Source organism: Ambystoma mexicanum, chromosome 1p (genome assembly GCF_040938575.1).
Source record: "Ambystoma mexicanum isolate Mex_15411 chromosome 1p, UKY_AmexF1_1, whole genome shotgun sequence".
Taxonomy (NCBI): Eukaryota; Metazoa; Chordata; class Amphibia; order Caudata; family Ambystomatidae; genus Ambystoma; species Ambystoma mexicanum.
The window spans coordinates 448,354,046-448,381,863 of record NC_090921.1 but is presented as its reverse complement, the minus strand read 5'-3'; the positions used below and the strand labels follow the sequence as shown (position 1 = coordinate 448,381,863).

Genomic DNA, 27,818 nt, shown 5'->3' with positions numbered 1-27,818 from the left:
TCCCGAATGACATATTAGCGCTTCACTTGTTATCCTTCCCCTATTTGGTAGCTATTATCTTACTAACACTTACAATACACAGCCTTATACCATTACCTGGCCCCGTAAATTTGGGGACTTGCGATAGTCCGCTAAGGAAAATTATTAAAATATATTATTTACATTTATATATTTTCTTCTTTCTTTCTTCCTTTACACAACACCCTTACGGCCCCCTGCGGCCGAGGCGCACGTAGCCCCCTGCGGCTGCGTACCCCTTGTGACGTTCTTATACAGTCGTCCTATTTTCATTTGCTCCTCCTCCTTCTTCTGCACTTGCCGTGGCCGGCGTTCTCCGTGCGCAGCCACGTCCCCCGTTTCGCCTTTCCCCGATCAACTCATTACCGTTTATCTCCGTTTCCGCTCCCTTACCACAGTTCTCTTCCCCACCACTCTCAGAAAGAAAGATGCCTTGTGCTCGGGATATCCTATGAAAGCCCTACTGGTGACGTCACCGATCTCTTCGAACTACTGGTAAGTTCTTCATATATTCTTTAAGTCCAAAATACACTTGCAATCTACCCCCGTTAACCTCACAGCTGTCTTCCTGTCACTCCTGGAACAAGGTAATCAATAATATAATCGGACTGCGCACGCTGCGTCGCCTCGCGTGTGATACGCCCCTCGACAGGAGGGCTTAACCAGCCAATTATCTTCCGTATTGGGCAACTAACTAGCTACCGCCTACAGGGAAACGTCATCTACCTATCGAGTTTCTTGCTCGAACAATAGGGATCCTCATCTACTCATTGATCAATAAATGCCAAATCGTAGGAAACCACACACACACACCCTTACACGTAGTCGCGACCTAGGCCAATCAGTGTCTACGAGCGGCCGCACGTGATGTTTTCGTGCTCCACCTCCCTCTCTCGCGTAACGTAGCCGACTGCTCTCGCACTCGTTCGGCTACCATTCATTTCATTGCCAACACTAAATTGTCAAACCTTCGCCGCGCACCTGTGCAACACCTCCCACCTCCCGTATTTAATTCCTCCCCCCTCCCTCACAATTTCACATTGCTTGTTGTGCGTGGCATGCTCACCAAGTTCTCTTGATGCGGGGCCGCTCGACTGCGTGCACCCCTCCAAGCGGCTCGCCACCTCCCCTCGTCTGGACCACGTCTGGACACTCGCCAACCGCGGGCGGGATACTTCTCAACCGGCTCCCGAAGGCCAATATCCGGATTGCGCTGTCCGGTCTTCTCGCAGTTCTGCGATGGTCCTGTAGTCCTCAGAAGGGGGCAACGGCAGAGGGGGCCGCGCCGCCGGGCCTCCTCGCAACGGGAGTACCTGGAAAAATAAAAATAAAAAAGCAGATCTTAAACAGATCTCAGCAGTGCCTCCAACTTGTCGGGGGAAAATTCTGCTGGGGTCGGCCGGGCCGTCCGTAGACCTCCGGGCAGGGAGGCCCCAACTCCTCCCGTATATCCCAAAAGAGATAGAGTATGAGACACACGCAAGAAGCAAGGTGACTCTGCTGTTTATTAGACAAACGGCAGGGATGGGTCAAGGATCGTACGCGTCCGTCCTGACACACACACAATCGTGGGGCTCGCAGGCCCTTTTTACCTTAGTATGACGTGCTACTTGTGTCACCTTAGAAAGTTTAGCAAAAAACCTATTTCCACTCTGGATTGGTTACTCGAGTGGTAGGGTTAGTATAGCATACATATAGAGAACGGTGTTAGTGGTTGAGGGTTAGTCAGGTGATATACTTGGGCTGTCCCTTCAATTTGATACATAAAAATTGTTACATGAAGACCTCTGAGGATTGGTCAATGTTAATGGCGTCAGTGATAAGAGCCCCATGTTCTGATTGGTCCGCTCGCGAGCCTCCCAGTCTGGGACTATCGCTGTTCCCAGCTCGCGGTGCACCTGTCATTTGCAACAATGTTTTACTATGGGTAGGTGTAAACAATGTGAGGATTTATTCATATGTTGGGAGGTCGACTACTCCCACTGCTGCAGATGTCCAATGAGTCTTTTAATTGTATCTGCCTGTGTCTTGAAACGTGGGATTCAGGCGTCTCCTTCCTCCTGGGCTTGGCATCCTGTCAGGTTTGGCTTTGTCACGTGAGGTGGGACCGTGTTTGAGGCAGAATTCAGCACAATTAATATTGTTTTTTCCCACTGTGTGCCTGGTTTATCTTGCAGGTGCGACCTTGGCGTTGGCTTGCGGCGTGCGAGATTGCAACATCGTGCCCTTGGCTGTGTGCTTTCGCCGGGCTCATTCTGCAGGGTCAGCAACCGAGCTCTTGCTCATTCAATGTTCATGGAAGCTTTTGCTTGCGGCCTACTTGGGCCTGGTGCATAGGTGGAACCATTTGATGCAGAGCGCTTTAGGTTACGGTATCATATTGCTCTATCCTCAGTATCGTGTCTCCGTTATATTCTTCATTATGGTACATGGTTCTTAGAAGAAGCGTGAGCAAGCCTTTTTAGATAAGTTCATAATGCGTCTTGCGTTTCTGCATTTTGAGAGCCTATGTGGAAAATAATAAAGATGCACGTCCGTGGGTATGTCTGTCGCCTACGTCATAGCACTGAGTATGTTCTTCGTGTGGATTGGTGTGGGAGTGTCCGGTGTGCATGTTTGCACAGGTGTGCTGACCGTTGGCTAGGTCGTCATGGCATCTCTAACGACATGTAGGTTTAGTCGAGTTGATCCATGCCGCAGGTGTCGGCATGGGCAGGGCGGGCTGCTGGGCAGGTAGGTGGGCACATCCGTATGTTCCTGTACCAGGGTATTTGGTCGTCTGGTAGATTGGCAAAGTCCTCTCGTGGCGGGTGTCTAGGCCGTGATCCTCTAGGCCAAGCGCGAGAGGGGAAGGGCGGGAGCCTGTTCTTCCATTCTCCCACTTCAGAGTGTTTTTAGAAATAGGGCAAAGTTTGTCGTAGTGATAATAGCGGGCAACTTTGCACTTGCGCCTGTGCAGAGTTTCTGTAATCTGGCCCATGAAGACTAAAGTTCAATAGTAAAGGTACAGAGTGCAGGACTCTCCTGCTCCCTTACATTTTTTCCTGGTGACTACACATCTTTGCCATGCTTGGCTGCATCCGTGGAAGTCAAAGCGGGTTGAACCCACATGCTCTTACGAGATATTTAACGTCAGGTCCGAGAACCAGAGAGAAGATTGGCAGGGTAGGGCCTGAGTGGGCAAGGTCCACCCAAAATCTGCAAATGCCCACTGAGCAGTGCAGTGTGGGCATTTACAGATGTTAAGTTCACTGCGGTGGGCCCAACCACATGAGCTTCAGGCCCCACTTGTTAGAGAAAGCTTGGCATGTTTTCTTCAACAGGTTTCAATCATCGTGGTTTGAATATTGCACGTTCCATCTTTTAAGAAACGAACAGATCTCTCAGAAATGTATGTTGCATATCGTGTATATATGAATCAGTTTAACAATGGTTGCAAACTTAAATACAATTTCATTTAGGCATTTGTTGTTCTTAGCAAATGCCTTTCCTCCCTGACTGTGGAACACAATGTATTTTTAAATTATTTTTTTTATTTCTATATTAATCAAATTAGATTTTTACAAAAGAGTTTGCAAGTTGATTATTCAATCTCTAAACTCTTTAGCATCGTAAAAGGTAGATCTTGGGAAAATTGAAAAAGGAACATAATTTTTGAATTTTGAGCAAATTGTTCTAAACGCCTGCTATTCAGTGGACGGCAGCCTATCTGCTCTTCGACAGCCTGTGAAGACTTACTACAGTCTTATCACCACATCCTGTCTCCTATTGCTTCTGCTAAACACTTCCCTAAATTCTGCTGCAAAGGGGAACCCTTATCAAGACAAATGACATGCACCAAGAAGCAATTGCCAGACATGTAGGAAGCTAGCTATGCATGTCAGCAAACGTGAACATACCGAAGTAACCCGAGCTCTAACAACACCCAGCCAGCCTCGTAGCAGAGCACTCTATGTAATGTATGTTTGCAAGGTGTGTATGTGACGCAAGCATAGCAAGGGAGCAGCACATGCCCTGCAACAGTTTAGTGAACACAGAGGTGGTCAGGGCGTAGGTAGCCACGCTGTGGGTGTGGTGGCACTGCTTGACCGGTGTAATGTAGTGCACAGCGCGTGGTCTTCAGTTCTTGCCTGAACTTCAGGTGTGATTGTGCCATGCAGGCTTGCTTTGGGATGGTATGCCGGCGTGCGGAAGCATATGTGTTTGTTTCCAGTTTCACGATTAGGCGTGGGCTACATTCTGCAAGCCCATTTAGCGAAAATTATCTAAAAATCCGTGAGAAATTCACCGGTTTGCCCCGATTTCACTGTACCCCAAAGCGTATCTTTTTCGTGTAAAACGAGGCTAATTTCATGACTTTGCAATTTTGTTGTAATGTAGCAGCTAAAATTCCAAATTGCAGCAGTTTCTGCTGCGAGAAACAATAATGTTTAGGATTTGCATTAGCACAGTTTGCCAGGCAACATAATTGATTTTTTTCCCACCAAAAATGAAATATAGTGAGAAATTTGAAAATGTGGCTTTGGTGGCCGAGATGTCACCTACCCCTACCAAGGTTGCAGCTTCTGGAATTGTTCTGGGCTCCAGAGTTGACCAGTTTTAGCCAGCTATGTATGGAGACACCTGGGTTGCCACATCCCGGCGTGTGATGCAGGTCAACTTTAAGAATACTGGAGCTTGAATGAGTAGACAGCGTGGTTGCCCCGGGTTGGGAGATATGTTCTGGAATTATTTCATGCTGATGATAAGTCAGGCTGCAAGGCATGTACCGATTTGAGGGGGGCAAAGATTGTAATGGAGCTACTAGTAGAGTTACTAGAGAGGAGTGTGGTCCCTCTGTTCAGGCGTGAGAAAACTAGGAATGGTACTGCAGCCCTGAAGTCAGTGGGCCTCATTACGAGTCCGGCGGTAACCCTGCCGGTGCTACTGGCTGGTTTCCGCAAGACTCGGAATAATTTACTGGTGTTTGACCTCCCGGTGCCACTGGGCTATTCCAAGTGCGGCGGCCGGGCAGTCAGGCGCCGGTAAAAAGTTGTTCCCCATTCCCATAGAGTCCCATAGGAATCTATGGGAGTGGGGACACAGGAGCACCGGCACCGTTAGCATCGGTGCCGGTGCTCCTGTGAAAAGTCAGCCCACCGTGACCGCTGCACCCGGCAGGATCAGACCTGTCGGGCACAGCGGTCCTGGTAGGCAGACTTGCCGGTCCGGAAACAAGGGTGCCAGTGAGCTTACCGGCACCCTTGTTTCCGGAGTGGCACACTTATAATGAGGCCCAGTGTGTGTCAAGAAATCCTTGACTTTGCAGAGTAACGTTAATGGGTACCAGGCCATCAATGTGTTTTATTTTGACAATCTGTGTGAAGGTTAGGTTGCAATTGATAGTGAAGTCTGGTGATTTGGCTCTAGCTTTAGTGTGAATCCTTATCCCTAGGGGTTCATGTTTGTTATCCATGATTGGATGAGTGCTAGACTGGCCAGACTTCAACAGATCACAAACTAGGAATGAATTTGCCAAAAACAAGTTTTATTCAGAAATATTCATATAGGCAATACAAAACACAATGGCCCTCATTACGACCCTGGCGGAAAGGGGTTTACGCCGGCGTAACCCATGGCGTACCTTTCCGCCCGACTACGAGTTCCCGTAGCGCCATGGTGATTTTTACGCCTGCTTTTTGCAGGCGGAAAAATCCATGGCGCTACGGGACTTGTCGTTAATTACGCCACCGTAAATTACGGTGGCGTAATTAACGCCTTCCCCACTCCCATTATACCCTATGGGGCAAAAATGGGAATGGGGAAGGGTAAATGGGGATTGGGGACTTACCGCCCCGCCAACCTCGGAATGGGGCGGTAAGTCCGCCAACCCCCATGGCGGAGTTGGCAGCTTTGCGCCATGGACCATGGTGCAAATTGCACCATGGTTCTCCGCCAGGGTCGTAATGAGGCCCAATATATATATTAAAATCTGGTCAATACCAAATAAATAATAATGAGGGCATTAAAACACAAAACAACCATCACACCTCACATATATACATGCATTGTACAACAAGCTTACAGTACATAAAATGGTCTCAACTAAAATATCTAGCTATGTGAATTTCTCTTACAAGAGTGCATGAGTGTGAGGCAACTTATTAGCCTTGGAATATTTCCAACACAGCTGAATTTTAGGTATAGCTGTCTATCACCTGTGTACCAATGCAAGGATAGGCCATGTTCATTAAGTACCGCTCTTAGAGGCTCCATGTAGAGACTAAAGATGAGTGGTGATAAGATGGAGCCTTTAGCGGGACGATGCAGATGACTACATGGTACAGTAATCAGTGGCTCCCTATGTTGCTTAGTTGGTTACTGTAGGGCGGGTAGAAGGGAACCAAGCCTTTGCAGAGTCAGCAAAGCCACTTTGTGTAGTGAGTGGTGTTAGAGGAGTCACATGGTCCACACTGGGAACATCTGTTGAGTGGGTAAGCAGTGCCATGATTTCCATCAAGCCCTACATCTCAGAGCCTAACCTCCACCCCAAAGGTGGTCTAAATGCCCACCTGGGGTTGTGGCAGGTTTATGGGCAGTGAATACACCTGTACCTTATGCAAGGCTCTACAAAGAGTTGGATCTCTGCACTTATTGCAAGAGTAACTACTACCCCTGATCATTTCACAGGCTCAAGTGTCTTGGTGCTGATGCGTAGTACTCTTTTGCATATCATTAACATTAGATGCTGTCAATATCATCCCTACACAGTTTTATCAATAAACAAGTATTTGCACTTGCAATATAGTGTCTTTTATACTCATGAACAGAAACATATTAAGAATGTTCAGACCCTCTTGTTTAGCATTAATGGATATTTATTCTCTTGTCAGGATACTATATCAGCCTAAAAATCAGTATTGTGAAACAATAAACTGTTCCTAATATTAGCAATAAAGTGGTTGAGTAGATACTCAACATACTACTCTTCTATTCACTTATAACATGTTCAAACTATCTACAACCAATGAACAATGTCTGTGTAGCCACTGTGGCACATTAAAGCATAAAATCAAACAATCATGATGCTGTATGATTTGGTAAGCCAGGGGACAGGCGGGGATATATCCACCACCCCCTGAATAGGCCATTAGGTGGATACGGTTAAAAAACAACTTTGAAATGTCTTGGGCATCTAACAGTATTTAAGTAATAAAAACAACGTAAGAGCAAGCTAAAACCATGGATAAAACATTGCAGGTAAGGCATTTGAAATCCCCCTGAAATTATTCCTCTTGCCCTTTTAATTATTATTGCTATTAGGGTATGTATGAAGCACCCACCAAGCTTGAAGAGCAAAATAACACTTTACAGTCATAGGAGGAAGTCATAGCCCTTCCTCTGTGCTTTGATGAATCCAATTATCCTGGCTAAAGATGTACAAGTGGCAGCACATGCACTAAGCTGAAACGCAGTACCACGCTAAACCCAGCGTGCCAAAAGCACAAGGGAAAGTTGCAAGGCTTGCCAGAAAATTACATGTTGCAAAAATGGGTAAGCATGGCTTAGGTCAGCTTCCCAGAAATTCACAGTCAAACATTGGAATTTTGAAAAATTGGCATTGTGCCTTTGTTTAGTGCCAAGAGCAGCTTACTGTCTCAGGCTAAAGGCACATAAAAGCCGTTTGCTTCTTGTTCCAAAAGCAGTTCAGCTCTGTAATTTGCCACCGAATTACTGAAGCAAGCAATCAAAATCAGAATTCGGAAAAGTCCTCAAAGAGCCAATTTCTAAGTCCATAAACTAGAACTACAGTTATGCCAGAGCCACTATATCGGCTGCTTGCTCTCTTACCAGGCAGTCAAGTCTTGTGGGATCAGCTGTGCCCTCTAAGCTTGACGTGGAGTAATCTAGCCTAAGGCTTTTTCTGAAACGTAGGATACTTGCTTTCTTGTACAGCGGCTTTATTAAGAATGATGCCCTCCTCTTCAGATCATTTGTTTCCCTATTAGCCAATCCAGTCCATACAAGTGTGTGTCATTCATTCAATCAGCTGCACTAGTCTGCCTGTTACTTTCCATTGAATGGCTGCCAGTTTTAATTTGACAGAAAAACACAATTCAATATGGTGCGTAGCCCAGAAAATTAGGCGCAAATGCCTTCCGACTTAGGACCCACGACCAGTGCCGCACCTTTCAGTCTCAACTGTTCTTGATAAAGTGAAGCAATTGGCATTTTCTCTGCGCATTGAAAACACATTTGTGGCTGCTTCAGCTCATATGACAAATTGTCTGTGCTGTTTAGTTTAATTTCTCATTCACTGACAAGCAAGTCCCACATATGTTTACGTAAACACGTCAGATTAGGCCATGTACTGCTCCTAACTATATTTGCAGCCAATCTGTCACTCATAACTGACGAGGGAGCGTTTTCTCTTTTCATGATGTCACATTTCAATATGGCAGATTTCTCTGTTTTTGTGAAACATGGATCTTGTAAAAGTACACATTATTTAAATGGGCCTATTTACAATTTACAAAGCTGTGATATGCGTGCAAATGTAAATATATTTCCATTACATTACAGTATTTAACTAGACATTCTGCCAAGTTTGTAAAAGGCTGTGCTCTTCTTTGTGGTTTCATAATAAATCAGGACAAATGACATAGGGCCTCATTACACGGTAGGCGGTAAGGGTTTACCGGTACTGGTATTTTACCGGTACCGGTAAATCCTTACCGCCTTACTACGAGGTCCCTTTGCGGGTTGGGGAATTTAACTCCTGCTTTTTGCAGGCGTTAAAAACCAACCCGCAAAGGGACCAGTGGAGCTAATTACGGTACCGCAATTTGCGGTACCGTAATTAGCGCCTTCCCCATTCCCATAGAGCCCTATGGGGCAAAAATGGGAAGGGGGAAGGGCAATGGTGGAAGGGGGAATTACCGCCCCGCCAACCTTGGAATAGGGCGGTAATTCCCCTTTCCACCAAGGCAGAGCTGGTATTTTACCGGCATGAACCATGGCGCTAATAGCGCCATGGTTTTCCGCCTACCGTGTAATGAGGCCCAAATACTTTTCTACATGTGCTAATTGTGTCATAGCTCGAAGCACTGGTTTGACAAAATGATTTATATTCAAATACAAGTATTTGTAGTTTATCTCTTATACTTTCCACATAGAAAAAAAATACTTAAAAGCGTTTCTGGCTTTATCAGAACTCTTCCTGTCACTTGCAGTGAACATATGTTAACGCTATCATGACATTTTAAATAGTTCAATAATGGACTGTGGGCCTCATTACGACCCTGGCGCTAAGTGCTTAACGGTGCCGTAAAAGGCTGCGGCGCCGTTAACCACTTAGCGCCTTACTACGAGGTCCCTTTGCGGGACCCGACCTGAACGGCTGGTCTAGACCAGCCGTTAAAGTAGGGACCTGCAAAGGGACTCTCGAGGTAAGTACGGTACCGCAATTTGCGGTACCGTACTTACCGCCTTCCCCAGTCCCATTGAGCCTTATGGGGCAAAAATGGGAATGGGGAAGGGCCAATGTTCAATGGGGAATTACCGCCCGCCACCCTTGGAATGGGGTGGTAATTCCCCATTGAACATTGGCGGACTCATTACAATACCGGCACCAACCATGGTGCTAATAGCGCCATGGTTTAGCGCCGGTGTTGTAATGAGGGCCATATTTTCACTAGTGCTTGAAAAGAGAAGCCTATCATAGCCACTAGGAAAGTTCCAGTCATGTGTGGATTGCCTGAGTTTGAGAGCTGCTCAAATCACTGATATATATATGCAGTTTATGCCAACCCCACTTGAGCAGTAAAACACTCTAAGGTAAGTTATGACTCCCCTGCACATGTGCAAATTGAGAGTACGCATTAGGAGGGAAAAAGAGGAACTGATTTGTGGCAAAATCTTGGAGATTTGACATCACCTACTGAGAAAAACATTCTGCAGTGTCTCTCTGTGGGCCTCCTTACAGGAATGTCTCAGTAGAAACAGTAGAAACAGTGCTTTTTGTCCTTACAAAACAAGATTACAAAAAGTTCTTGGTTTTATGATACTGATGAGTAGAACTCACAATGTGGCTACCCCATCCATCTCTTGTTTAGGTGGTCCTGATAATTTCTCCGTATAAAACTCCAAGGACATTCAATATGGCCAATAGATCTTGTTCACAACGCTGGTGCTGATCCATGTCCAGAGTCATATATCTGTAGATAGGTGGCAAGTAGGAGAACGCCATATCTCAGGAGCCAAGGGATGAGGATGGCTATGACTGTTCATCACCCAGTATTGCCACATGTGTACATGATGAAGAACTGCTGCCATTTCCTTGTAGAGACATTGTTCCTCAGTCTGTGTCCCGGCCTGTGCTGCAGTGTCTTCTTTGCAGCAGTTTAGTCCAATGGTTTGCAATCAGCGATATGCACTCTCAGAATTGTGTTCTGCAGGAGGAAATGGTAATGTGTTGCAGGTGCAACGATGAGTAGTTGTGGTGCTTCTTGGATCTTCTCATTCAGATTATGGATTTCTGGATATTTCTTAATTGTGCTGGTGATGAGAAAAGATTAGTTGGTTCTCACTTGTAACTTGCAGCAGTGTGTACCAATTTTTGCTCAGCCCAGTTGGAGTTTAGGAATTTTCAGCCCGTACTCAATGTAGTTTGTTTCAGTGCGTACAGCAGGATGCAATTTCCAGAGTTTTTGGAAATATAGCTCACCTTAAGCAGCATTGCTTTGTAGCTTTTCAGTACTGCTCACCAATGAAGATTTTAGAAGTCACGCTTTCTGTTGCTTTCCGCTCTTAAAGAGAAAGATGAGGACAACCAGCATTACTCCAGCTGCAATTATATAAAACAAAGGTGAAATGCCAGTGCCCAGTCTTGACAGGAAGTCTAGAATGTCTGCTTCTTTATTGAAGACAGAGTGTGTGACCCAATATGTGGCTGTTCCTAGAACTGAAGTGATTCCATACTAGGTAGAGCATGACATCTGACCAGGTTTGAGTGTCCTCTATGGCGGTGAATTACCTTACTTTTTCAGCTGCTTCTTCTGCAATTGCTATCTTGAAACTGGGGAAACTGGGGAAACTTGGGAAGCCTGCGTTTCACTTTAGGCCATTACAGTTGTTCGGGTTCAGCATGTATTGGCGTTTGGAGAATGGTTCTACAGCAATTGATCACACATTAAGGTCACCCACCAATTGAAATGCAATGACAAAAAGAGTTGCACAACTAGGAATGCCTGAAATAAGCACTTCTGAGGACAGACAAAGGAAGTCAGTCAATGTCATGGATGATAGAGCATAACTTTGTTTACTCAACCATTGCCTGGCATAGCTAGACTGCAAGAATGCTGTGTGAAGTCGAAGGTCTGTAAAAACCAACACTGAATCCAAAGTGACTTTGATCGCACTGATTGGATTGAATTCCCCATGATGCTAACACACCTGAAGCATATGTGATATGGTGTCCTTAATTTTATTTTCATGCCAGAACATTCCCTTCTTAGTTTCCCATGCTGGATTAACCAATATGTTATTTTTTCTGCAGGTTGTCTGAAAATGGGTATAATTTCAAAAATGCATGAGATGAGGAAAGCTACATGGTAGGTCTTAAGTGTCATCTCTATGCACTTGGCAAGAATCAGGCCACCACCCATGCTGCATTCAGATTGATTCTTCAGTCATGTTAGCATAACACATTATATCATCTAGTACAGTGTCTGTAGACAAAAAGAAGGGGCCATCATTTGGTGGTGCAATTAAACTATATGCTTTGTTCTAATTGCATATGCCCTTTTGATGAGGTTACAGTGTTATATAGGGACACTGTGATTTACATTCAGGAGGTGATTCTGCAAAAGGAATGGCACCTGTGTGGAAGCCCTATGAAAAAGGGCTGTTCTGGGGCTGTTTCCATGAGAAATTATTACAGACTTACTATGGTGTTGATTTTGTGAAAAATGTTCCAAGTGCGATTGAACCTGCCCACTCTTCCCACAATCCCATTTTAACAACAGCGCTCGTGCCTTTGCGTGCGCGCCTGTGTGCAAGCCCTGTGAGAAAGGGCTGTTCTGTGGCTGTTCAGTGCTGGGTAGGGCAGCTAGCAGCGAATCAAGTGTATTTCTTTACGCATGTGGAAGACATCTTGTACCACCTTTTATACTCTGAAAACCAGCATGCCTTCTAAACTAGAAACACTTAAGATAATAGAGCGGTTGAAACATACGCTGTGCAAAGATCAACAACCTTTGCACCCCCACAAGGACTCTACATCTAAATTGAAATTTAGAGCATATTCGGCATCCGCCGATATACACTCTTTCTACACAAATGGACTTAACAAAAACGACAGGACTGTTGAGATTTCAAACGCGGACTTCAATCAAGTCATGTTAGTGCCTGAAGACTCGTGCAATAATCATCTTAGCGTTGATGCTAGTGATCGCACAACGGCACGTTTAACTACTCTAACTAACATTGGGAATTCAATTATTTCAGTAATGGAGAGTGAACATCACGGCACTACCATATTCAACATTTCTAAAACGACTGATGACGTCGTGCCACTTGAACCAGGATTACTACCACCTAATACCAGTGACTTACTACATCTAAATACGCCTGTGCGCAATTGCTCTAATCAGAATGTTTTCAACTATTCTGTATTACAAGCAATAGAATCAGTTCCTTTTTCTAAATTGCAGCATAGCTTTCCCAACATACCTCATTTAATAACGGAACACAGCGAATCACCAATTGCTCAACCGACACAACAATGTGCTTCACTTCACGAAGCTGAGAACATCGGAACCAACGAGCGAGAATTATCTCAACACATCTCGCTATCGCAATCTTCAATCATGTTTGCAACGGCAGCTTCTAATTCTTCGCCCCTTTCGATTGTATTTTCAGAGCGTTCGTTCCGAGGAGAACCTGCTTCTAATAGACCTCTGCTGAAATCCCAGAGAACGAATTTGCTGTTCCAGCTACGTTAATGTCTATGAATCGTGCCCTAACGACCATCATTAAACTCTATGAGACTGTAGATAGAAGACAGAACACACATTGGAACTTATAAACAAAATTTTAATGCAACAGTCTGAGACAAATTTAATTTTACTCAAACTGGAGTCCCATCACGACATTTATCGGCAACAGAGGTCAAGAGCGCCTGTCAAGATAGCCGAACCAAGGCCTGTTTGCATGTAGTGACCCAGTCTACTGTATCTTCTGGAGCAACAATGTTTCACGATTTAATTTATATCACAGAAAGTCAACCGTGTGTAAATGAATCTTTACTACTTGTTGGAGTTACAGAGCCTATAGAGAAGAGCTCAGTTGACCTTAAAACGACCAAGACACAAAGTTTAAATTGCTCAGAATCCAGAGTGGACTTCGATATGTTTCCCAAACCAACATCAGTGCCTTCCAAAAAGGCGAAATCCTTGCCCCAGATTAAAAAACCAAAAACATCAAAGTAGTTTCTACAACATCGAGGACTGCTTCCAAACAATTTATAAAGAATTTGACTAGACCAAACAAACAGAAACTAGATGCTAGTGAAGCAATAACTAACAAATACAAAAATATTATGAGAAAAAATAATAAGTCGAAGGAACCAATACAACATGCTACCCTGCAAGCATCATTACATGAACCACTAGATGACATAATAGATGCACTCGATCATTATAAACAAAACTCAAACAAGCCCACTAATGAAGATGTTTTAAAAGAGGACCAACAGAGCCTAACCAGCAAAACCACTATCTGGATGTAGATAAATCCAAGATACTGGATCAGAGATTAACAGACATAGAGAAATGAATACAACATTTTCTCTCTGCAAAGCCCTCTGATGCCCCTCCTCAAAACCAAACAATTAGTGTCAAGGAGAAACTAGGACAACACCATCAACAGCTGGAGTCAATAGTCCAACTGACTTGTGAGCTTATTACAAAAACTGCTCTACGTCTGTACAGACCTAATGCTACACACTTTCACACCAGAACCGATCTTCAATACTAAACATCTTCGCTGAAATACCAGCACTAGAATATCTATCGTTTCTTGACATAGATCTAGTAGAATTTCTCCACGAAACTGACCTAACTAGTGCCAGATTATGGATACGATCGGGTGCCATCTTGAACTTAATCTGGCATACAGGCACTCTAATTTTTTTTAACTGGGTTTCATACTCAATTATGAGTTATTTGAGCAGTATAACACTATCTCGTCTGCATCTGGCTCTTTCACTAGAATCTCCCATCCCGTTGTTTTGCAAAACTTTATTCCTACTGAAAAATTTGCAAATCCGGCCAACAAACATTCTGGTCATGAATCAAATCAAAGTCATACTCGATTGCAAACATGATGTCTGCCTAAATTATAACCACCAACGCTCCCTAAAGATCCAACCTTAAGACTTGCATCCTGGAATACCTGTGGTCATTCCCATCTCTTCAATAAAAAATTTAACAATCTCATTAATTTCAACATTATAATCCTACAGGAAACCTGGCTAACCTTGACTCCTGTTTGGGATGACCACACTGTAACAATGATTCCCGCTGTGACTCAAACCAAAGGGAGACCAATTGCGGGTCTTCTAGTTGCTACAAAAAAATTCTAAAGGAATAACCTTGCACGATTGGGCACAACCAAAGAACTACATAAACACACTGAACACAAACCGCACGTAATACTGTGGAAGAGATTTATAGATGATATATTTATGATATGGTCTGGCACAACTGCACAATTAGATCAATTCCTAACATACATTAACAACAACTCCTTTGGAATTCATTTTACAGGGCAACACAGTAAAGAACAAATAGATTTTCTTGATCTTACGATCTACATTGAGGATGGTATAATCAATACCAAAACATATCGAAAACCATCAGAGGTGAATTCGACTCTTTATTCTACCAGTTGCCACTGTTCATCTACTATACAGAATATACCAATGGGTGAATTTTATAGGGCCCGTAGAAATTGTAATAAAGAACAGGATTTTCGCAAGGAATGTGACTTATTATCCAGCAGATTTTTACAAAGAGGTTATTCGATGCAATCTATTCAGAAAGGTCTAAATAGATATTGTAACATGGATAGACCTGATACATTGAAACCGCAAACTAACAGATCAAATCAACTAGAAACTGTTAATGTCATCACCAAAAATTCCGGAGATTCAAGGCTTTTGTATAAACTATTATACAAACATTGGGATTTACTTTTATTAGATAAGGATATTGCACCATATCTAACTAATAAACCCAGACTCATATTTACCAAATCAGTCACAATTGGAGACAGTGTGAGTCCATCTTTTTTTCGAGAATCTCTGAAGCATAATACTACTTGGTTGTCCCCTCCAACAGGCTTTCACAAATGTGGCAATTGTTCCATGTGCAAATTTGCTCAGTCCAATATCACACATTTCATGTTATCAATTGCCACACAACACATGTTCTATATGCAATTAGATGTGTTTGTGCCAAAATGTACATTGGCTCTACCATTAGACAACTGCGCATCAGAATACGAGAACACATTTCAAGTTTGGGTAGTCAAGATCCCAAACTGCCTCTTGCCATCCATTGGCAAACCACACATCAGACAGACAATAAGGAAGATATTCGCTTTGCGGTCTTAATAAAGGCCAGTTTGGGGAGAAGTGGTGGTGATCTGTCATTGAAACTAAGACAACTGGAGGCAAAATGTATTTGTTTATTTCGCTGTACAAAAGAAGGTCTCAACACAGATAATTAGATGTTTGTATTCTTATAATTAGAGAACTGCATGCATTTTATTGTTTGAACAAGTATATACTACATTGCTTTCTATGCAGATTTACTTCAGCTGGGGGCGTGCAATTTCAATCAACATTGTGCCATGCTTGATATTACATTAATCAAAATTGTCAGTAGATGCAATTAATTATCAACACTTCATTTTGCGTCGTTTTTGAAGAAATTGAGTATTCTCAGATTGATATAATACCGCACTACAAACCATTACTAATGATATTTCTATCAAATCGAGATAGCATGTATAATAAACTGTCTTGATGCGGCTTGGTCACTGCGCATGCGCGATACACGGACACTTCTCATTTGTGTCCACGCATGTGCTGGAGATCACTTCTCTCCAACCTGCGCATGCGCAATAAGTACGTTTAGTCAGGACCAATTGCATAGCGTCGTGACTGCCCACATATAATGAGCATTAGAGAGCGCCCGCAAATTTGAGATTTACTTCGGACAATCCAGGGATCGAGCCCTTTTATTTAGGTAAGCACATTGAATGTGATCAAACCTATCAGACAATGTTTCACCGTATAGGTTGGTGACAACACCTTTTCCTTGCATTTAACAGAAAACCTTATGGATATTTGTGACCATTGGAGGACACTCACCTCGACATGCACGTTCCATCCTTAATTATATTTATACGACTATTGGTGAGATATATTTTCTGTTTCTCTTTATACACATTTGATTTTTGACCTGCAGAATATTTCTCTACATTACAAATATTCATCCTATTATAACTAATTTGTCATGTCTCTTTCAAGTATGGCCGAATACTTTTTTCAGAGTCAGCAACACATATATCTGAACAGGTTTGCACTCAATTATTAAAATCTCTGCATTAACAAGAAAATAGCTATGCTTTGACATACTACAATCAGAGACTAATTCAGCTTGGTTGCAAGATATCTTAAACATATGACTCATTTACAAAACTTAATGAGTATGGTAATCACCACGGTTTCTACCACAATCTGTTTTTATTATTTCACGCCCTTTGCTGGAACTTGTAAATTCAGGTGTGGTATCAATTATTTTCCATACCATGTTGAACATATTGTATAATCAGTTTTTCTTTGTTGTTATTCTCTGTTTGCTTCTGACCTGTCCCTCTTCTACAATCAACTTAACCTCTACCTGGGTATGTGACTTACAATATGTTCTTTATTTTTAATGTTTGCTTTTCATGTTTATAATAACCAATGTAAATATACTTGTTATTTATCGCTCAACTTGAACTATCAAGCTTTCTGTGTCATTATTATGTAAGCCTTGAGAACGACCTATGGTCGAAACACGTGTCAGCTGACTTTGTGTGGAAATTTCCATTAAATAATTTATATTATCTAAATCATGGATCAAATGTATCATTCTAAAGAATTCTAATTTAGGGTAGAGCGCGTATCTATGTGTCATCTTTCTACAATTACTAATTTACCAGGCATTTAGTGGGTTCCTGGCTTAGACACGTGTAACGTAGCTCAACGATACCCACTAATTACCGTGTGCATTGCGCACCCTCAAGCCTTCACCCACTTCACCTTTTTTAGTGTAAAGAACTACATCCAACAAGTTAAAATAGTAATGCACCAACATTGCATGCTACTAATCAATTTGTACTGGAACCATCTTGCTAACAACAACAATGACTTCCTGAACGACATGGAAGCAACGTTGGACTTAATTGTGGCTGTCCAAGATGTCTCAACCATCATTATAGGGGGTGATTTGAACCTACACAGTCTTTTTGACATCAAGCAGCCTCAAACGACTAGTGCATATAGGTGGTCTAATTTAATGAAGAACCGACAAATGATAATGTTAAACGACGCGGTTGAGGGTGACCTGCCAGTCAGACCAACATGGCGCTGTTGAAATCAACAAGGCATAACTGATTACATTTACATGGATCACAATTTGTTCTCACAGGTTTCTACCTTTTCTGTTATGAATCAAAATCAAAGCGATCTCGATAAACTTGTTGTTTCATGGTCATGGCCAGTTCAAGAAATAAATACCACACCACAATGCCTTAGTGGTCAACTGGAGGTGAGCAATGGCCGCAATCGTTTTTTGTGGAATCCAGGACGATTACATGATCTGCATGAATTGCTGAAATCCGGCTTTGAAAACATCAAGGATCATTCACACTCTGGAAAGGACTACTCATCGATTTAACATCTATTTCTGGAAGAGAGAAACTCATCCCATAAGCCTTTATATAAGCACAAGCATAGTTATGATTTTGAACTCAAACAGAAAAAAAAGCAACTTTGGAAAAGTGTCAATGGGTGATAATGACAGGGTCAGCATGATAACAGCTCTTAAGTGCAAATATAAAAATTGGGTAACCTCCAGGAGAGCCCTTCTGTATCAGCGAGATGGGGAAACTATGCTTCAAGCCCTAGTTTTTAAAAATTCTGGGGCTATGTTGCACTTACTTAACATCACCTCACTAACCTCACAAGCTTCATTACAGATGAATGCTGTCGCAGTACATAACTGAATAGACCACTTTACACAACTCTATTCGAGTGAAGACAAGAATGTCAGACCAATTGAAAACCCTGTACCTTTACATCTGACAATTATGTTTGCCATCAAGGATATAGAGATGTATAATACCAGACTGAGCCGTTCAAGAGCTGATGGCATGTCCAATCGAGATTTTAAAATTAACCCGAAGTTTTGGGTGGAAATACTATATTCATTCTTTTAAAAGGTAATGATAACTCAACATATACCTGAGAGCTGGCAAAAATCAATAGTAGTTACCATTTTTAAGAAAGGGAACTGCCAAAATACTGTGAGCTATCGTCCGATAGCATTACTTGATGCCCCGGGCAAGCTATTCTCCAGGTTAACTTTGCGAGATCTATCACTCTGGATCAATCAAAACAAACTCTTTGACTCGCATCAGACGGGCTTCATTCCGGGCATGGGCACATTCATCAATCTTTTAACCATAACTGCCATTCAACGACAGATCATTAAGTCCAATCAATCAATATTCATGGCATATGTCGAATTCAAATCAGCATTTGATTCGATCTGTAGGCATCTTATGTATCAAAAGTTACTAACAGATTGAACTTGATCATTCAACTTCATACACAAACATCCATACGTGTAAGGCTAACTTCAGATGGCAAGCTCTCTGCATCGATTGAAACTAAACGTGATTTGAAACAAGGATGTGTCCCTGCTTCGATAATATTTAACTTCTTCATTGCTGAAATGGGCCACCTTTTCTCATCTATAATATCTGATCCCCCACGAATAGGCCAACATCCAGTGGCTTGGCTCTTTTTTGCGGATGATTTGCTTTTGCTGTCAAAAATACAAATTGGCCTTCAAAGACTACTAACTGGACTGGAGAATTACACAAATGCCAATCATCTGGAAATTAATGTCGAAAAAACTAAGATTCTGACAAACATCCCAGCTAAACAAGCCCAGTCATGTAATTATAAATGGAGACTCAATGGGAATGAGCTTCATGTTGTCCAACAATATAAATACTTGGGAATCAATGTAAGTAATCAGAATACGGATGTTTTGTATCTAGAAGACCTTGAAACAAAAATGCAAACAGCCATATCACAAGCATTGATACTTACATAGAAATTAGGCAAGTTCTCGTATTCATCCATCATCTCCTTCTACTCTCAGAAAGTCACTGCAATAATCTTATATGGATCAGACACCAAACTTCCAAAGACACAGCACTTCTGGACAAGATTAGAGGGTACATTCTGGAAGATTATCCTAGTCATTCCACAAAGTACACCTATCTCTATAGTGAGATATGAATTAGGACTTTCCTCTTTACATGCATTGTATTGGTGAAAGGTGCTGAGCCTATATAGAAAGCTAATTATGGCCCCGCAATCTGACCTCCTTATAGATGAACTTGCCTTGTATATGCTCACATCTGATCATGCTTTTCCCTGTAAGTGGCGTCTCCTTGTGACCAATGTAATGGATGAGGTGAAGATAACAGCAGAGATACTCACTTCCAATCCTGGAAAAGCCAAAAACAAATTGTGGTGTATAGACTGGATCTGGACTTTAGATCAATGGAAGCAGCTCAATAACTATGAAGAAATCAAATATATAGGCAAGAAATTACGAGCAACAGAGCAATATTTATTAACATTTCCAGCTCCATGCTATCTGAGATTCTGACTTAATCTAGTAAAAACAAAATAAATAATAGAACTACGCCACCAAATAAAAGAAGTAGAGAACTGCTGTCGTTTTTCCCTTATACCAACGTGCATGGAGAACCTACAACATTTACTCACTGAGTGTACTAGTCTATTGTCCAAGCAAATTTTTCTATTCAAATCTCATTTTGATCATCTTACAATTTCAGCAGCGCAGGACTTGTGGGATTGACTGTATCATTAAAAAGAAATGGCGATCCAGATAGCCATAGCCACATTTATTGCGAAGCTTGGAATAGAGGTTTGGACATAACAAAATTAATGGACAGTAATTTGTAATCCTGATAAGTTATTGATTGCTGAAATGTTCTGATTACTTACCGGTAATCTTCATTACTCCTAGTCCTACTCTTCCTCGTCACAGTACTTACCTCATGAGGCACCCGCCTCCGACACAGGACCTTCTTCTATTTCTTCTTATTTCTATAACTCCTCCCCCACACCCACGTCACTTAGTTTCATATTACCAAGCCGTAGCATGGGACCTTCCCCGCAGGGAGGGTGAGGAGGGTTGTCAGTACTGTGACGAGGAAGAGTAGGACTAGGAGTAATGAAGATTACCGATAAGTAATCAGAACATTACCTCCACGTCTACTCTTCCTCGTCCCAGTACTTACCTCATGAGGTATACCAAAGTAACAAACGGGGAAAAAGGTCCCAATGAGACACAGAGTCAAAACAGTGCAGAAACACACACCTTTAATAACTCCAAATTTACATCCCCACAGACAAAACTCCAACCCCGAAGGAACCAACCCCCGAGTGGGAGACATTCAACCTATAGTGGTTGATGAAGGTGCTCTGATCAGCCCAAGTGGCAGCTCTACATATCTCCTGTAGAGAAACCCCCCTTGCATCGGCCCATGAGGCCGCCAAACCTCTGGTGGACCGCCCCTGGACGTGCGCAGGCAAAGGCAGGCCAGAAGCCACATAGGCCATTGAGACCACAACACAGATCCATCGGCTAATGGACACTACAGAATCCTTACGCCCAGCCCCAGCCGGGCCAAAAGTAATCAGAAGACTTTCAGAGTGGGGGAAAGGGGCAGTTCTAGCCAAGTACTCCAACACCGCCCTCCGCACATCAATGTTATGCCAAGCCACTTCCTCTGGCGTTTGCGGATCTTGAAAAAAGGCAGGGAGAACCAGATCCTGAGAGGTGTGAAAACGAGAAACAACTTTAGGGAGAAACTTTGGATCACACCTCAGCACCACCGAGTCCGGCAGAACCCTCAGTGAAGGGGGGGTGAAATAACAGAGCCCCAATCTCCCCAATCCTACGGGCAGAAGTTATGGCAATCCGAAAGGCAGTCTTCAGCGTCAGATGTTTTATATCAATTTCGGAAATGGGCTTAAAGGGAGGCCCTTGAAGAAACTTTAAGACAAGAGGGAGATCCCAAGGAGGAAACCCCTTATAAGTACAAGGACGGGAAGAAGAAAAACCCCTGAGCAACTTCCCCACCAACACCTCCCCATCCAAGTGCCCATCAGTGTCCCCCAAAAGGAATTTTATGGAGGCCCACTGAGAGCGAAGCGTGGAAACCGCCAGACCCTTGTCAAACCCATCCCGGAGGAATTGAAGGATAGCAGGGAGGCCAGAACGCAGGGGAGGTATCCCAGACCGCCCACACCAATCCCGGAAATGGCTCCAATGTCTGCCGTAAGCCTTCAGAGTGGAGGGTCTAAGAGCATTCATTATGGAATCTACCACAGGACCAGAAAACCCCTGAGATATCAGCCTAGCCCGTGCAATATCCACACTGCCCATTGTATCTTGCGGACCCCCAACCGCAGCTCCCCCAGAAGGGGACAAGGCCACTTCGGAACCAGCCAAGGCTCCTGGCACCGAAGCTCCAACAGAGAGGGGAACTAACTCTGGCAGGGCCAGTACGGAGCCAACAACAAAACAGTCACCCTGGACACTCTGATGCGCTGAACCACCCGGGGCAGAAGAGGAATAGGTGGAAAAGCATAAAGGAGACCCTGAGGCCACTGCACAGAGAGGGCGTCCACCCCCCACTCACCCTCTGCCTGAAAACGAGAGCAGAAGAGGGGAACTTTTGCTGAGGCTGGAGACGCAAACAGGTCCAGAATAGGGGTCCTGAACCTGACACAGATCTCTGCAAAAATCTGGGTCGACAGGACCAGTTCCACCGAGGAGGGAAAATGGCGGCTGAGTAGATCCGCCCGAACATTGTTCACCCCCCTGATATGCGAAGCCACCAGGGACACCAGATGTGATTCCCCCCATGCACCTATCTGAGCTGCCAGGGCATTCAAGGAGCGGCCGGAACCCCCTTGGCGGTTGACGTAAGCCAAAGCTGTCGTATTGTCCGTCCGGACCAAAACTGCCCGGCCCAACAGCAACCTCCTGAAGTACACCAGAGCCCGGAGAATGGCACACAACTCTCGCCAATTGGATGTCCAATGGCTCTCTTCCAGATCCCACAACCCCTGAGCAGAGAGGACCCCCAACGTAGCTCCCTAGCCCCTTCCAGTGGCGTCGGTAGTAAGTGTGGTCACAGGAGGAATGATCAGGGACACCTCAGCCCGTAGTTTCGGAACCCCCAACCACCACTGCAGGGAGACCCGCAGCGCTGGGGACACCGGAATCAAAGCCTCGAAAGCTTGAGATGAAGGGAGCCAGTGGGAGAGAAGGTAGGACACCAGGGGGCGTAGATGAACACGGGCCCAGGGAACTAGAAACACGCAAGAAGCCATGTGCCCCTGCAATTTCAGCAATAGGCGGGCCGGACATACTGCCTCCTGAGAACCTTGCCCAGAACAGCCAGTAAGCGACAGACCCTCTCCAGGGACAGGAACACCTTCCCCATCCTGGTGCAAACCTGTGCACCAATGAAGAATAGATCCTGAGAAGCCTCCAGTTGAGACTTCTGCCAGTTCACCAGGAAACCCCAGTCCTGCAATGCCTGGCAGACCAATCGGAGATGAGAAATGACAGTCTGCCGGCAGGACGCTTTGATCAACCAATCGGCCAGGTAGGGAAATATCTGAATGCCCCACAGATGTAAGTGCGCCACAAGGGGAGGCACCAGCTTGGTGAAAACTCTGGGGGCAGATCGCAGTCTGAACGGGAGCACCCTGAACTGGAAAGTCGGGATCCCACTGCAAAGCGGAAGAACTGCATGTGCCAGGGACGGAGAGACACATGGTAATAAGCGTCCTGGAGATCCAGAGATGTCATCCAATCCCCCTTTAATAACATTGGAAGAATGTTCTGTAAAGTCTCCATCTTGAGGTGTTCCTTTTGGACGAAGCAGTTCAGGGCTTTGAGGTCCAGAATTAGACGGTACTTCCCCGAAGGTTTGGGGACCAGGAACACCCGTGAGTAGAACCCCTGACCCTGCACAGGGAGAGGAACGGGCATGATGGCCGCCTTCAACACTAATTCGGAGAGAGCAGCGTCCAAGGTCAACCTCTTGAGCCGCGACCTGGGAACTACAGTCCGAGCCATGCAATGCTGGCCAGGAGGAGACAGGAAATGCACTCAATACCCCCATTGCACTGTGTCCAGAACCCATGAGTCGGAACACCACCTTTCCCATACTGGAAAAAACTGCCGGAGCCGCCCGCCCACCGGCAATTCCAAACCGTCAGGACTTAGGTGCCGGCCCAGGATGTGAAGAGCGTGGAGGACCCCGACCCCCCCTAGCTCTCCGAAAAGAATGTGATGAGGAGCCAAGAAAAGACCTGCTGGTCACTGGAACAGCCCCAGAGAAAGACTTCTTGGCCGTTGAAGGAGGCTTGCGTCGAAGTTTGTCAGCATGTTTGTCCGCCCTAAAAACTTTGTGCACCTTATCCTCAAGGCAATCACCAAAAAGCCTGGACCCAGTGAAAGGAAGTTTGAGGGCAGCCGCCTTCTGAGACCCATCAGTCTTCCAGTCCCTTATGTGCAAATGCCTCCGGGCAGATACACCAGCCCCCATGGCCATAGCTGAACCACGCACCCCATCAAAAGCCAGATCGGCCAAAAACTCAACTTGTCTCTGCATGTCTGTAAGCAAAGGGGCACAATCAGAGCCTTCGTTGACATCCTTTTTCAACCCCCTGAAACCATTCAACACTGTTTCAGCTGTGTAGGAACCATAGATATTTGCTCGAAGGGCAACACTGCTTGCAGCACCAGAGGAGGAGCCCACCCCCCTCCGGAGCACGTGGACCAAACAAGAAAAAGGAGCCGCCAATCCGTGCACAGCCGCCCATGCAGCATGGCCATGCAACAGGAAAACATGCCCCCTACTCCTTACCTTAACCCGGGTCCGTTCTCCAAGAACCCGGGCCACGATGCCCTGCGCTGGCCAAAGCCCAGCAGAAACCAGGCAAGGCAGCCTGACTCGACCGGGTCCCAAGCCCCGCAGGGAACCCAGGAGTCTTGCCACACCTGAGGGAGCAGAAGGCCCCGCCACACAGCCCCACCAGGGGGCCAGCATTCGGAGCTCCCCAGCGCCTCGCACCGGGAAGTAAACAAGCCCAACCTGCCGGAGGCAGGAAAAATTAAAAACTAAGTGATGTGGGTGTGAGGGAGGAGTTATAGAAATATGAAGAAATAGAAGAAGGTCCTGTGTCGGAGGCAGGTGCCTCATGAGGTAAGTACTGTGACGAGGAAGAGTGGACGTGGAGGTAATGATAGATAGCATGATGAAGTTTATAACTTTAAACTGTTGTTTCTCAATCAATTTGTAACATCTATATCAATTTGATTAATAATGTTATGATTGTAATACTAGCATTTCATGAATGTAACATCAGTCTTATGGGTTTTCATTTTCTTTTTTCTTTTAACACCTTCTCTTTTGCCCTATTTAGAAACCAAGACGAATGACACAGAAAGCATTTGCTTTTATCTGCAAGTGTGAAATCATTTTTGAACACTGATGTAAAACACATGGAAATGTAAATGTGAGATCTTTCTTATTTTTTATCTTTCTAATTGAAAAGTTGACTGTCAACTGAATCAATTAAACACATTTTATTTTTTTTTTTAAATTAAAAAATATGGCACAATGTTCCCAGTAGGTCTTGTTAAAACACTGTACTGGGAAATGTCTGTAAAACAAAAATGTGTCAAAATATCTATCGAAACAGACATGCTCAACCATGTCCTGCAACATGTCTGTGTAATCTTCATGGTTTAATAGAGCTGCTTGCTTAAACATCTTAAGTCTTGCTTTAATATACCTCTATACATTTCTAAAACAGGGACACTCAGAGAAAACATTCTTGATCCATCCATCACGGATAGTGTGTGTACCTGCATTTATATAGTATGCCCACTAGATATTCTGTATGATTTTAACCAGAACTGACCCAAAGGAAGTGGATCAATGCTTATGGTTGCATGGACTCAATCTTGCACAACTGTCATTTGCAGGGAATGTGGGTAGGCTGATTGCAAATTAACTAGACTGCTAGCAGGGTGTGTTGCTGCAGGTGATAAACAAGTTCCAGTGGTTAAAAAAGGTATATGTTATTTAGGCTCATCCAGAGCAAACAAATATTTCCTTCCGTCCTTAGGTCTGGAAAAGTCTCTCTTAGAGTGTCAGACAGCCATGATTGGATGATTCTTCTTTCTCACCATCAACATCAATTCTTCCCAACCATCACTTGCCTGCTGTTCAGGCTGTTGAAGGGGAAATGTGTTCTCCCTTGGGTACAGGGGAGTAACCATCCAGAGCTGTTTTCAGTGATCACTTAAAAGCTGATATGTTCCTTTTTTGGGGTCAGGGATGGTAGGACTGGTGTTCTTGTAACCACACGCTTTATGAACTGCACTGCTTGCCTATGCTTAGGACTAAACGTGTATGTGTCATGCAGCTTCTCAACAACCTCAAAAGAAGCCATAGCCTGGATCCAATCATTTTTGGCCAATTGAACTATGAGGGTCTTCTCCACTCTAGCCTCAGCAGACCCCATCAAAATAACTTGCGGTGTACCCCAGGGCTCCTGCGTCTCTCCCACCCTCTACAACATCTTTACCAAGCCCCTATTTGACAAGTTGGACAGATTGGGTGTCTCATACACTAATTATGCAGATGACACCCAGATCCTCATACCCCTTTCGGGCAACTTCGACTCAGATACGGCCTTGGTAAACAAAATATATCTCATCATTCAGTCATGGATGGCCACACACGGCTTATGCCTGAATGATGAGAAAACTGAAATCCTGCTCCTCGGATCCAACACTAATCTAAAAAAACTCAGCTCCAATTATAAGGCGTTCAACATCGATGGCAACACCATCACAGTTGCCAAAACAGTGAAAACACTAGGCTTTCACCTTGACGCAACCATGTCACTAAAAAGACAAGCCAGCTCACTAGCTTCCTCTACCACCTAAACATGCAGGCTAATCAGGGCAAGCAGAGCCTTCCTCACCCAAGCTAGCTGCATCATCATCGCCAATGCCCTAATACTATGCAGACTTGACTATTGTAATGCCATGTACCTAGGAGCCAACAAATACATAACCAACAAACTACAGACATTACAAAATAACGCTCTCAGAACAGCCCTTGACCTACCCTCCAAGGAACACATCTCCAACAAAAGGAGAGAAAGCAAATGGCTCAAAATCTCTGACCGCATCTCTCTCAAAACGGCATCACTCACTTTCAAATGTTTAAACAATGCAGCCCCCCCTATCTCGCAACCAGAATGAAGAAAAAAACCTCCACCCGCCCCACCTGATCGATTAACTCTTACTGCCTGAAGGTACCCAAATTCAGACAAAAGAAAACAGGTGGCAGTAGCTTCCCTGTCTTGGCAGCCCAACACTGGAACGCCCTCCCACTCAACATTAGGACAGACCAATCCTACTATAGCTTCAGGCGAAACACTATCACCTGGTTACGGTCCAATGATCCCCATGACTAACCCTGCCCTCCCACCTGCTCATGCCTCGCTCTAACCTGACAGCTAGGCCCACAGCATTAATTACACAAATATGTATGTTCAACCAAACTGTCTCAATGCACAGCATAATATATGTAAATATGTAAGCAATTTATTAACTATATGTATATATGCACTTTCCACGAAATGTAATGCTATGCCTCTTCTTCATGTGTGCCTTATCCTGTAACCAAGTTTTTATGTAATCTTACCTTCCTGCTCTCTGTTGCTCCCTGTTACCTCTGGGTTTTGCGCGCCATACTAAATGAATAAACAAACAAACAAACAAACAAACAAACAAACAAACCTTAGGCACCCTCCTTAATACTGATCTTTTCAGCAGGGGTCAAGTCCTAACAATTAAAGTGGGGGACTGATCAACAAACGCAATGGGATGTGATTTCGCCAGCAATTAACATATCAGGTGAAATATGCACCTTTCATTAAATTGGCTTTGCATAACCACCCATATTGCACAGGAAAAATGGCATTTGCCTTTCATAAATCAACACACACACACAAAACCAAGAGTGGCTACTTTCTTCTAATAAAGTTTCCGAAAACATTAAAAGGTGTGCATGTTTTAAACTCCAAGAACCACTACACATGTTTTACCTGGAACTTGCACTACCAAAATGAGACATTTCACATTTAGGTATTTGTTATTTTTGTTCAGGTATATAGTGCAGTGGTGAAGTGTCCTGTCTGCAAGCCTGGCGACTGTGATTTGATCCCTGAGGTCAGCATAAATTCAAAAAGGACATTCAATGTTTCTCATTTTTGCTGGGGGGACTGAGTCCACCCTCTGTAAAAAGTGGGTGAACTGCGTCCACCCGCGTGCATC

The 27,818-nt window shown here is 44.1% G+C and overlaps 1 protein-coding gene across 1 annotated transcript in view; it reads left to right on the top strand.

The window, feature by feature from the left end:
• LRRC25 (leucine rich repeat containing 25) overlaps positions 1–25,013 on the top strand; it is a 299,377-nt gene extending 274,364 nt beyond the window's left edge. The window contains exon 3 of the mRNA XM_069649272.1: positions 24,887–25,013. Within this exon, the coding sequence (XP_069505373.1) occupies positions 24,887–24,902 (16 nt within the window). The 3' untranslated portion in view covers positions 24,903–25,013. The remainder of the gene's footprint in view (positions 1–24,886) is intronic.
• The last annotated feature ends 2,805 nt before the right edge of the window (positions 25,014–27,818 follow it).